Source organism: Manihot esculenta, chromosome 14, assembly GCF_001659605.2.
Source record: "Manihot esculenta cultivar AM560-2 chromosome 14, M.esculenta_v8, whole genome shotgun sequence".
NCBI lineage: Eukaryota > Viridiplantae > Streptophyta > Magnoliopsida > Malpighiales > Euphorbiaceae > Manihot > Manihot esculenta.
The window spans coordinates 3,034,168-3,047,208 of NC_035174.2; the positions used below are offsets into that span (position 1 = coordinate 3,034,168).

At 34.7% G+C, this 13,041-nt stretch overlaps 2 protein-coding genes across 8 annotated transcripts; one reads left to right on the forward strand and one right to left on the reverse strand.

Moving 5' to 3' along the window:
* Positions 1 to 2,199: 2,199 nt before the first annotated feature.
* On the forward strand, positions 2,200 to 3,453 carry LOC110630632 (protein EXORDIUM-like 3). Its single transcript, XM_021778144.2, has one exon. It carries the CDS (start codon positions 2,256 to 2,258, stop codon positions 3,279 to 3,281), a length of 1,026 nt encoding a protein of 341 aa, XP_021633836.1. The 5' UTR covers positions 2,200 to 2,255; the 3' UTR covers positions 3,282 to 3,453.
* On the reverse strand, positions 3,205 to 12,981 carry LOC110600244 (protein LPA2). Of its 7 annotated transcripts, none has more exons than XR_002485667.2 (4): positions 12,468 to 12,981; positions 10,931 to 11,091; positions 7,482 to 7,558; positions 3,205 to 6,511 (listed from the first exon to the last, which is right to left on the reverse strand). XR_002485667.2 is itself a non-coding variant. In XM_021737043.2 (3 exons), the coding sequence occupies exons 1-2, from the start codon at positions 12,916 to 12,918 to the stop codon at positions 10,946 to 10,948; spliced, it is 597 nt and encodes a 198-aa protein (XP_021592735.1). In that variant the 5' UTR covers positions 12,919 to 12,981; the 3' UTR covers positions 7,289 to 7,558; positions 10,931 to 10,945. The 7 variants fall into 7 exon arrangements, 4 of the variants coding, with proteins under 4 accessions (XP_021592735.1, XP_021592737.1, XP_021592736.1 ...); XR_002485666.2 differs by having other exon boundaries at positions 3,205 to 6,933; XR_006348442.1 differs by having other exon boundaries at positions 3,205 to 6,933; positions 7,482 to 7,573.
* Between the last annotated feature and the right edge of the window lie 60 nt (positions 12,982 to 13,041).

Sequence of the window (13,041 nt, forward strand, 5' to 3'; positions counted from 1 at the left end):
TAGATATGTATTCCTTCATGAAAACATTCTAATAAAATATAAATTTAATTTTTATAATTTTAAGTATTTATATTAATTAATTAATTTATTTATGTTTGATGAATTATAAATAATTCTATGCAGTTTTCTTTGTTATTAATTTTTATGATACTTTTATATATTAAAATAATAAAATATAATAATTATATATTAATAAATTTATAATTAATATTATTTAATTATAATAGTATTACAATAATTTATTAAAAATAATAAAATATTTTATGAAAAATTTACTATTATAAAAAATAATATTATTATAAATTTATTAGTATTTACATGCTCTACAAACCGCCACATGAGTGATCAAACTTCAAATTAGCGAATTTTTTTCTTGTAATCCTAATTTGATAAATTTTTTTTAAATTCTAAATTGATAAAAATCTTCTTGTTTGCCAGTTGGCTTAGCTTCTTTTATGATCTTGTGGTATGAGTCCTCCTTTCAAGATTTTTGGATGGTCCGTGCAAGTAAATGTTGGATTTGGAGCTGTTAGAGACTTGGAAGACTGGTTGGTGCTGTCTTTCTCTGGGATCATACGCTTTGCAGTTGGAGAAGACTCTGGAATTTCTGATGGATGAGTCGATTTGATCAATTTCAGTTGAATTGATTGGCTTTGTTGCTCTTTGATGTGGATTGATTTTATGTACATGGATATAACTTAGGCCACTTCTTGTAATTTGCCTTTTTAGGCAGTGAGAATTATAAAGATGAATCTAAAAAAAATACATGCTGAATAATCATATATAATTATATATAAACACATTTTTCTTAACATCTCCTAAAATAAAATCACATTAAAGGAAAAATCAGATACTGCCAATGCATCATTCTCTCATGAATTACTCCCAACAGCTTCCCGTACTTGCATTTGTACTCCAATTTCATCGCTATTACATTCCTTAATCATTTTTTAATTATGATTTATTCATGTGCCACCACACCACTTCCTAACACATAATATTCAAATGTAACCTGTAAAACTATTATATTATCATCTATGACTAATAAATTCATCCATTATATTTTTTTCAAATTTATTAAATTTTAATTTATTTAACACTTTAATCGTTAAATTCATTTTTATATCTATTATAATATATGTAATTAATTGAATTTAAAATAAATAAATAAAATTAATTTATTTTAAAAAATTTATATTTATTTTTCTTTAAATGTTAAAATCTAAATAAATGAGGGAGAAAGTATCTAATAAATTCAAAATTTTTAGAAATGTTGCAATGTTTTTATGAAAAAAAATATATTAATAATACATTAGTTGCCTTGTTTGACGACTTATCAAATAATTAAAGGGGTATTATTCACCTTAGAAATCAAAATTCGAATCTCTATACCCTCAATTTTAAATTAAAAAAAATCGTCATTCATGGATGCTTTTAACTACCACTCAAAAATAAAATAAATAATAATAATAAATAAATCTAATTAAATCTTATATTTTTTATTTAAATGCCAAATAAATTTAATATAATTTTTTAATCAATTAAATATAGGGTTAAATAATTTTAACTTAAGATAATATTAATTTTTAATAATAAAAAAAGTTTTTTATAATAAAATCTCACTTTTATAATTTTAAAAATTATTTACTATATATATATTATAATTTTTATGTTAATCAAAATATTATAATTTTGACATTTTAAATTATAATTAATATTTTATTAATAAAAATATTATTATATTAAACCAACATTTTTTAACTCTTAAAAAAACATTTAAATTTACTTGATAAAAGAATTAAATTAAATTTATTTGTCATTTGCATAAAAGTTATTTTCAGAAGAAAACAAAGAGAAACCGCATTTGCGATTAATTAAAAACTTGAAATTCCTAAAGTACCCTTGGGCAACATTTTCCCGCGCAATTGGAAACAGAAACTGTAAGCTGATATCAGGTTAGATCAGATGGCGACGACCACCATCATGATGGTGATTATGCCTCCGCAGAGTCTTGGGCCCCACCTTTCTCTATGCCTCTCCGCTTCCCCTCCCTCTCTCCTTGCACCTTTGATAATCTAACTGTCTTCCATTACCCGCAAATCAATGCTTCTGTTCAAATTTTCATTTTCCTTTTTTTTTTTTTTTTTTTTCTTTACAGTATTGTCTTCTTCTATCTCTTTGTCTTTCCCTATCTATATATAGTGCCCTTTCCAGCCTCTGGACACTTGGTCCTTGTAACCCTCTCTTCCACTACCATGATCAGGCCACCTCCCATTTCGCTTTTGCATGTTTTCATCGTATTTTCTTTTCTCTCCGCCGTCTCTTCCGTCTCCGGGTGGCGCCCATGGCCCCACCTCCGATCCAACTCATCTGATCTTCTATATACTGGCTCTAAGAAATTCGAGGGTTCCTCTGAGTTCGTTCACCTGCGTTACCACATGGGACCAGTCCTCACCACTAACATCACAGTACACACAATCTGGTACGGCGCGTGGCAGAAGTCTCAGAAGAAGATCATCCGCGAGTTCATTGGCTCCATCTCAGCCGTTCGTTCCACCCACCCTTCAGTCGCCGGATGGTGGAAGACAGTACAACTTTACACCGATCAAACAGGCGCCAACATCTCCCGCACTGTTCACTTAGGAGAGGAGAAGAATGATCGGTTTTACTCCCACGGGAAATCACTGACGAGGTTATCAATACAATCTGTGATAAAAAGTGCGGTCACAGCTCGATCAAAGCCATTGCCAATAAATCCTAAAAGTGGGCTGTATCTGTTGCTGACGTCCGATGACGTGTACGTTCAGGATTTCTGCGGGCAGGTCTGCGGATTCCACTATTTCACTTTCCCGGCGATTGTGGGGTATACGCTTCCGTACGCGTGGGTGGGCAATAGTGCGAAGCTGTGCCCGGGAGTGTGTGCCTATCCTTTCGCCGTACCAGATTATATCCCGGGGCTGAAGCCAAGAAAATCACCAAACGGGGACGTAGGAGTGGATGGGATGATAAGCGTGATCGGTCACGAGATTGCAGAGCTGGCAACGAACCCGTTGGTGAACGCTTGGTACGCCGGGCAGGACCCAACTGCGCCGGTGGAGATAGCGGATTTGTGTGAGGGTATATACGGAACGGGAGGAGGTGGATCCTATACAGGGCAGCTATTGGAGGGACATGATGGTGCCACGTATAATATGAACGGAATCAGGCGGAGGTACTTGGTTCAGTGGTTGTGGAATCATGTGGTCAGTTACTGCACTGGCCCTAATGCACTGGATCAGTAGATGAGTTTGGTTTTTGTAATTTGTAGTTTTGGGGTTTCTATGATTTTTATATTTGTTTGGGTTTGTGGGTGGTTTTGTGGAATGCATATTTTGGCCGAGGTCGTTAAAAATGTGTAATAATATATTATTTTTTGTTTACTGTTTGTAAATAAAAAAAATATCTTGATGATGAGGTGCTGCGTCAGAAAATAGAAATATCTTCGGACAATATTCATTAATTGGGACAGGGCATGAGAGTGAGAGCACTGTACTGCACTTTAGCATCTGAAGAGGAAGCCGAAGGTGCTTAATTTAACAGTGAGTTTTATGTCTTGTGCCACTGCGAGTTGTCAAATTTTGGATCGCCAACAGCATGGCGATATTAATTGTGAATGTTGCAGCAAGTAGGCGGACAAATTTCTAAACTCTGTTAGTTCTTCGACAGGCTTACGGTATCATCAATTACCATCAACGGTAATTAATTCTCCCTTGATTATAAGCTTAGATTTTTTTTTGACACAATACTTGTAGTATTTTTCAAGACCTATTGAAGGGTAACCATGAGAAAAGTGATTTGATCTCTGTTCCTGAATAATGTCTAAAAACATGCCTTAACCATTTAGATTAAACAACTTTGGCAATTATAAGCCGCTTAAATTATATTATAAGCTTAGATTGGTGTGTAAGGTTGCGCCTGTCAAGGCAGACAAATGTTTTTAATTGGTTGCTACCCTTTGCAAAAATTGATTTTGACACTGGAAATTATCTTAATTTTTCTATGATAGTAACAAGGTAAAAGCATTTAGTATTTGCAACAGGAGTCATTGTCAACAAGCTGTGGGTTTTAGATGCATCTAAGCCAAGGGACCCATCCCTATTGCTTTCTTTCCTAATTTTTAATAAATTTTGTGGAATGATTTGGCCTCTTCCTCCTTTGAAATAATAATTTTTTGGATGCTTTTCCCCCCTGCTTTTCCTGAATAAGCCACACTTACTTTGCCACCTACTCGAATTTAAAGGAATCTATCCTAACCAAAAATAAGCAAAAGGTTCTCTGGAGTTTTCTACCGAAAATTACCATAACTCTTTGCTTTATATTTTGATAAGCTCACATAGATGGATCTTTGGCTGTAAAGGAGTGTAAAAAAAGAAAATGCAATTACAATGAACGATATCGAAATGCAATTCAATAATTCAATTTCCAATTTGTGTATAAATACATGGAAAAAAGAAGACAACGCTATAGAAGAGAATTGATGTAAGCTTTTGAGAATATTTATATATAGAGAAACAATCAAAATCGTAGGGACGAACCTTAATTCTTATGCTAATAAGGATTTCTCTATTTGAAATTGAAACCTGAATCAAAGAGAGCATGGAAGGTAATAACATAATAATGATAGATTTTGTTGAGATCATGCCATGTGTATAAGCTAAGCAGAATTTTCAAATTAGGACTTCGATCTGACTGAACTATAGAAAACACATCTAATAAAGTGTGTAGATCAGTTCTCTTATACTTCCAACAATATCCATGCTTGGAATAGACGAGCCGACCTCGTCTATACTCGGAACTTGCAGATTGAGCACTTCAAAGTGCACAGAACCTCCATAGAATTATAATTACGCGTACAGTAGAACTGATAGAAAAAACGCACATGATGGATAGAATATAGATAAAGCGGCTCAACATTTATTAATTAATAGTTTACCATTAATGAGTCGCTTGACACATTTACTACGGTACATTATCGTCCAATTTGAAAGAATATTTGTCAGAACGTTCTAGCATGGTCATAATATTAATATCCTTAACGAACTAGAGATAATCATCTCTGGAGACCGATTTTTAACCATTTCAAATTAAAAAACTCTAAATCAATTAAAATAATCTCAACCACCATGAAGCAGAAAGACAAATTCTATTAACTGTCATTCCACCCAATCAGAGCCATTAACTTTCCCTGAATTAAACTATTTGACTACGTGTTACCATCTCTTTTAAGCCTTATATATAGCAGAAAAACGTAGAATCAAACCAATGGCATGAAATGCATGAATATTTCTTTACCTAAATCAAATATTGTAAAATTGATGAAAATTTGGGAACCGGCTGGCTGGTTTCTCGTTTTGTCAACAATGTTTTGACGCTAGCATGAAATGAGTTAATTTGACTCGAGCATGAAATGGGTTAATTTGACTCTCTAGTAAGTTGGAACCCACTGTCTTTGGGGCAAAGGATAATAAAATATTCAGCATCTCCGTCGTCTCAATCCATGCCCAATAGTGAAACTATTAGATTTAGAGGTCAATTTCTTCAACCATAGCTATATAAACGCTCACTTAAGAATTCAGAATTAGTGGAAAATTGGTAGAGCGGCACCTGAACACTTTTTAACTTTTTGACCTACCAAGACCTACAGTGCTTTTAAACATCCTTCCTTTGTCCTTTCTCTGGTCTTCCTCAATTTGTTATTTAAACACGAAAAAAAGAAGAGAAAACCCCCTAATTTTAGTCCATTTATTTACAGGCATTAAGTGCATACAGTAACATGTATTCTTGCCGGGATATGATGCTTCCATGCATAGAAGTTGCTAAGACCATTGCTTATAAGCTCACCTTTCCCATTTATGCAGTTTTTGGCATTTGGCCTTGGTTATAACTTCAATTACACCAAATAATCAATCCAAAGAATCAATTAGAAAGGAAGAGCTAGCTGTCTATAGGCTGTAGCCAGCTAGCTGTAACTTCTTGTTAGCTTTGTCTCTTGCTCTCTCCAGAGATAAAAATTAACTAGAAAGAAGGGATCACTATCAATTACACACAAAGAATAAATGATGATCAAGACAGAAGAAAGTAAAGAATTTCCTACCCACATCATGGTCATGGACATGGAGTAATTGTTCAATTGATATCAATGAGAAGAGAAAAAAGAAAAATAAAAGAAAGAAGAGGAAGAGCGGAGAGGGAAGGAAAGAGAAGAAAAAGAAATAAAGAGTTGGTGCAAATTGATTATCATTGAAAAGGGAAGATGTGCAAAGGAGGAGACAATAATTAAAAGAGGGGCCTCTAGAGATCATGTCATCTATTTTTCACACAAATTTGGTGAAGCGACACAAAAGTGCTTGCATTGAATTCATTTGCAAATCTTAAACCAACTACGCGGTAAACTAAATGATTTTTGGTGGTCCAAAAAGATGGCTATCCCATACCTGGAGGGACACCACAATATGACTTCAGATGATTTCTCCTACAACATAAAAATGAATAAAAGGAAAGTAAAACTTGATCACTGAGGTTAAAGTAACAAAAACCACTCAACTTTTCAGGATTTATAGATAAGGCTCCAGCTGCACTGGCTACAGTAATCAATTAGCGCCATAAGGTGCCAAAAGGCGTCATCCTGAGCCATTAGGCATAATAGAGCTTTAAATGCATATGCTCATAATTGTAAACTCTATATGAGGGGCTTTAATGCTTAACTCTATCTAGTAGCACATGTTTGATGTGCAAAATCAAATCACAGAAACTTTTTCATACTTCAAGAGACTACAACTCTAATTACATCTTCCTCAGATTTTCTCAAACTGGTGGAATCAGTGCTCGTTCTGCCAATAATCATCTCATTAATCTCTTAACAACGAACTTCCAAATGTAGAACTGAGCTTCTATCTACATGCAGGACAAATCAAGAAGCCCGCGTAATCAAGAAGCCCAATATTGATGTCCAAGTGAAAATACCCCAATTTTGTGATATAAAGTTAATTTGACTTGAAAATATTGCACTAAAATAATAAAATTTGTACATTTTTTTTTTCATGCGCTGCACATGCGTGATTGGTATAAAAAATAAAAGTGAAATGACGGGAAATTGGCCCCAAAAGTTCCATGAAATTCTTAGTTACAAAATTCAATACCATGATTAGTATTGGAATATAACCGTTTAAGAGACGAACCATGGTGGATCTTTATTTTCAAAAAGATATGCACCAATAGTGGATTAAGAAATATCATTAACTAATAATCGTCTAGAGAAGTTATCAACTTAAATGATGGTCTTCTTGAAATATCAACATTAACAATTTGCAGATGAAATAGACAAGAAATGACCTGTTCATTTAATGTTCATGTATGGCATAGCCACATTTAATATGACCTTATTGTGAGACAGAAGTTGATGCTCACAAAAAATTGGAAAAAAAAAAAAAAGGAACTCGCACCTGGCTACAAAGGCAGAGGTTCTCTGAGACCAACATCACTAAGAGCTCAGATTAACCTTTCCACGACTTCTCACATTCTGGAAACAGATGTACTTGAAAGTTGAAAGAGCGATTCCAAACATGTCGAACAAGTTAATGTGAAAACTTCAACAATGGAATTAAATAAAATCTAAACCACTAGCAGTGATCAATGTCAAAGAAAATCAGGATTTCACGTTTTTCAGAAACTACAGCCAAAACATGCTGTCTTGCAGCATTACATCCACCCTCACCCAGCCCTGCACCAGCAATTATACCATAGGCAAAGAAGAAGAAGAAGAAAATGCATGGTTAATGAGAAAAACAACATTGGAGAGCAATAAATAGAATCCATACCATCAATTTTGGCGCAATAATTGCATAAAAGGAATAAGTTGGGCAAAAACAATAATACTGTACATCAATGGTACATTGGGGAATTTCAGCTCCAACAAATTTACATTAGTAATTTTGCTAATAATGGAAAAGAAAAAGTCATGCTCATCTCAACTGTAATTAGATAATGCAGTATGTCCAATGAAGTATGAATTAGACAAAACAATTAATTATTTGACCAAATTGTGGCATTTGCACTATCTTCCATTTTGGTCCAGCACTTTTGTTTCACATAATCTAGATTGCAAAGAAAAGCCAGGATTCCTACAACTTACTAAAGGTGATGATAAAAAATGACATGCATGCCTAAAATATTTAAGAAATATCAAGTTAGTGAAACCCAGTACCCTCACTTAATAAAGAACCAATAGGATAATATAACTTGTTCCGCCTGTGCATTTAGTTCTAAGTAGTGGCAGCTAAAGTATTTAAGAAATATCAAGTTAGTGAAACCCAGTACCCTCACTTAGTAAAGAACCAATAGGATAATATAACTTGTTCCGCCTGTGGATTTAGTTCTAAGTAGTGGCAACTGGCAAGCAGGCCATTCAGCTTTCAACTGACAGATTCTGCAGCAATTAGTGGCTATGTTTAAGGGATGAGAGGTGGGCTGACTGTAATAGGCCGGGCCATATTCTTTTATTAGTATAAATAGGAGGGAACTAATTGTAATGGAGGCATTCTTGAAATCAAAACAAATGCCGAATTCGGCTTTTTCTCTCTCTTTCTATTTTATGGTCTCTTTCAATATCTCCCCTTCTCTAATTCTCTCTAAATCCTCTCTACTTTCTATTGTTTTTCTCAATCCAGCCTATTTCCATCTTTTCTTCTCCCTATTTCTCTGTTTCAGTAATGGGTGCAGGTCCGATATACCAAGGCATGGTTTTGGAGTGAGCTTGAGCCTTGAGCTGAAAAAATGGAATCAGGTTTCTTTCTGCCTTTTCTTTTTCTTTTTTCCTTCTTTCCCTCTAAATTCTTCATTCTTCTCTGAAATTTCTTCCCTTCTTTTTCTTCTCCGCAAAAACCCCCTTCGTGAAACTCTATTCTTCTTCTTCTCTTCCTGTTCTCCCTCTCTTGCAACTCTTATCTTCACAACCTTTTTGCTGAAATTACTTCTAAATTTCTTTGATTTCCAACTTCCAACTCTGTTTAGGTTTCTAGAATTGAATTTTTATTTTGAAGTTCCTCTCCTCCTTCTTCTATTCCTTTTTCCTTTCCTCCATTCAAATATCTTTTTTTCCCTTCTTCCTTCTTGGAATCGTTCTTACTATTTTCTTTATTTTCTTTGTTCTTGAAATTCCAGATTTAGATATCCTGGTTCTTTTTCTCTATTTCCCTCATTAAATTTTATTTCTCATTGTCCTAGGGAACAGAATACATCTGATCAATAAACCATGAAACTACAGCCTTGGCAATAAGAGACATTGCTGTGCTTTTTTGTAAGTTTAGAGAGAGGCATTGAAAGACAAAAAGAGATGCTGGAAAAATGGGATCTGATACAGGAAAAACTGGGTGAATGAATGCAAGTGAAAATGGAAAATGTTACAATAGATGCTATCTCATTCACCAAAATAGAGGAAAATGTGCCTATTAATATTTGGTGATGGTGAAGAGGAAGAAGTTGATATTGTTGGTAATAGAGAAGAAGAATTGGGAAGGACTGAGATGAGTGAGGCTATAGAGAAGGCTCTCTACCTTAATAACAAGGTAACGCATGAGAATGGAGATGAGCAGAAGAATACTCAAAATGGGGGGAAAAATTTTCAAATTACAGAGGGTTTTACAGAAAACAGAAAGATTTCTCAATGCATGGAAGAGCATCACCAAGAGTTGGATTCAGAAGCTTCCCTAGTCAATTCATGGACTAAAGAACTGGAGCTTAGAAATATTTCAGAAGAAAAACATGCGAAGGGGTGAGATTTGTTAATGACAACACTTGTAAGGTGCCTTCTTAAGGGAAAGGAACTGGATTTTGTTCTGTAATTGCAAGTGGTACTGAAGGTAGTCTTCTTACCATTGGAATTGTTGAAGTTTTTGAAATCAAGTAGTAGCTGTTTAGCATAAATAGGAGGAAACTACTTGTAATTAAGGCCTTCCTGAAATCAATAACAAATGCAGAATTCTTCTTTTTCTCTCTCACTAGTTTCTGCTCTCTTCCAATATCTCCCTCTTCTCTAATTCTCTCTAAATCCTCTCCCCTTTCTACTTCTTTTTTCAACCCAGTCTATTTCTATCTCTTTTCTTCCTATTTCTCTGTTTCAGTAATCGCTGCAGGTCTGATACATAACAGTAGTCTGTTTATGCTTTCTCTTCTACTAAATAAAGCACAGTTAGTAAACAGTGCCCCTTGTCTATGCCAGAAGAGAAGGCCTTTAAAATTTTACTTGTCAACCTCATATGTCCAAGATGAGATCAAAGCTAATACTCTACAATACTTTGAAATGTTGAGACTTCTATATTAGCATATCCTCGTAACACTCTCATGAAATTTTCTATACCTATCTGAACTACATATAAAAAACAACTCCAATATGGAAGTGTATTCCAGCTTGGACAGTGGCATTGAGGTCCAGAAACTTGAAATGGCTCATTTTCCACTAGAGTAAAAGAACGATGAAAAAGTCAAAAGTGAAAAGCATGGTCTGAAAAAGAGCAAACTGGTCAATAATTCAAATAAATCAATTTCTACAGCTAATATGAGTAAATCATGTTTTAGATATGCTGGCTAATTTGAATGAATAAATAAGGCTAATTATTTATAATGCATGCCACAACTGAAAATTAATTGAGAACCAATATGGGATAATATGAATAGCCATGGAAATATACAAGATAAATCACGTTTCTGCTTTAGTAGGCAATTATGGCATTTCAGTAACTTAAATGGATAGCAGCGCTTGCAGAAAGAAGTAATGATAATTTTCTCATAAATACATCTTCACTAACAGTATGTCAAAACATAGCCTAAGAAACGGTGTTGAATACTCGTCTACATGTAAAAATTGATCCTCATACAAAAGGAAATATTAGCTTACTATATTCAGAAAGCATTATTTTTGGTCTTTAAGTTCCTCATTCTGCAGATACTTCAACACTCCATATGCAACAGTTCCAGCAACAAACAAGGCAACTGTAGGGGTGAAAGACGGATACAGATACTTCACAAAAAATTTATCCCATTTGTCAGGTAGGAATCCTGTAGATGTAAAATAGCTTAGTTATATTTGGAATTTGGAAATGTCACAGACTTTAGCATTAAAATCAACTAGAAACAATTCACCTATTCTCGATATAACGCTAAACTAGCCAAGAAAAAGAAAATCATGTCATTACCAATTACCTTGAGGCAGTTAAGACATTGATTCCTTTTTTCCCCATTTTTTCTAATTGGACTCAGCATTTGAAGAATTTTGCAAGGAAATTACGATAGATTTAACCCATTGTATCTGCTGATTAAATAGTTTTACCTTTTTGCCACAAAACTTCATAAGTTCTATGTGCTAATTTAAACTAGAGGTACACAGCCTATTCCAAAAAATTTATAATCCTTAAAATCCTAAATTTACTGAGGCCTGACCAGCCTGTATCGCAAGTAACAGATTACTCGGATCTGTGCTACAGCAACTTGGTGATTGTGTGAATGTGCATGTGCGAGTAGAAGTTCATGTTTGGTCACAGTAAAAAATAAGAAAAGGAGTCAAAATGATGGTAAATAATGAGTTTACCAGAGAACAAAAGGAACATATTCGATAAGTTTGCATTAAATATGGAAAACCAGAAGAAATTCATTGAAAAAGGTAGAAATAAAAGCAGAGTATTAAAACTAGTAACAACATAACCATGGTATCAGCAAGACAACAATCCTTAGTTAACAATAATAGAAGGTAGGGACCAGGTAAAAGTACCGCGAGATAATTTTCAACCTCAAGACACTTGGCAGGAGCCTATGCCCCTCATTTCCAGAAGGAATGCAATGCGTTTTTATCTAATATGATGTGGATGATATATTATTTCAATACTGCTTTAAAGCTGAAATGAACAAATTGTGACCTTAGAGGCAGAATTCTCTAAAAAACAACATCTGCAATTGACTCAGATAGGATGGATAACAGGATAAGCATAACTACATTAATTCAAAAGAGTAAAGGGGACGTCAAACTCCAAAAGAAATTGACAATGATCATAAGTTGAAAAAACGACTTATGTTAGATAGATTAGGATGAAGCAAACAAGACAACCAAACAGTATTGAAACATCCACAATAACTTGATAAGTCTAAGAAGTACATGGTTGGCGTTAGATACAATGCAACTACTGTACTTCCAAGGTTTCCAAATTCCAAGTCACATTGCGAAATTGGAAAATACCGATTTCATCAAGATTTCAAAGTATGGCTGTCTCAAACATTACTCCCATTTAAATTTTAACTGTATTAATCAGAAACTTGTGAAATTCCCATGACACAACTGACTTCTAAATCATTCAACAAAAGGTGAAACAGAATACAGTTTTAGTAAAGCCCAACAAATTTCCAACATCCAACCAGAAACCAATTAAGTTATTAACACGTACCTGATGCAGCAAGCACAATGCCCTCTACAAGAATGATCCCACCAAGGCCCAACCAAGCAAGAAGAAAGGCACTCTCATTCTTACTCTGCTCCTTAGCTTTAGCCTCGTCCTCTTGGCTTACAAATGCTGGTTTCTCAACCGGTGTCCGCCTAATTATGGAGGCCCTCTCCCTTTTATCCCTCTGCTTCCTCTTAGTACTCACAGTACTAGGACCAGCCTTAGTTGAACTTGACTTGGTTGGAGCTACAGAAGATGGTGTCCCGAACCCTAGCCCAGGCGAAGTGGACTTCTTGGGGACTGGTGACTCGTTAGTGGATTCGGTGTTGGAGGTGGTCTTTTGGGATTGGATTGTGAATTTGGGTCTGGATCGACATAGAAGGAGAGGAGCTTGGAGAAGATGATGATAAGATTTTTTGGCGAGAGGAGAAGGTAAGTGGATTTGTAGCGCCATTTTCAGTTTAGGTGGTTAGCGAAATTCCCGTCATTTGCCGTTTAGTACGCTTGGCTTTGTGATTTTTTTGTTATTTCATTAGTCTCCCCTATAATTTTCAGAATAGCATGATTAAGCCTCTCT

Coding starts and splice junctions, on each gene's coding strand:
- LOC110630632 (XM_021778144.2), top strand. CDS start 2,256: ATGATCAGGCCACCTCCCATTTCGCTTTTGCATGTTTTCATCGTATTT.
- LOC110600244 (XM_021737043.2), bottom strand. CDS start 12,918: ATGGCGCTACAAATCCACTTACCTTCTCCTCTCGCCAAAAAATCTTAT. Junction 11,092..12,467: donor CATTGTGCTTGCTGCATCAG/GTACGTGTTAAT, acceptor TTACATCTACAG/GATTCCTACCTGACAAATGG.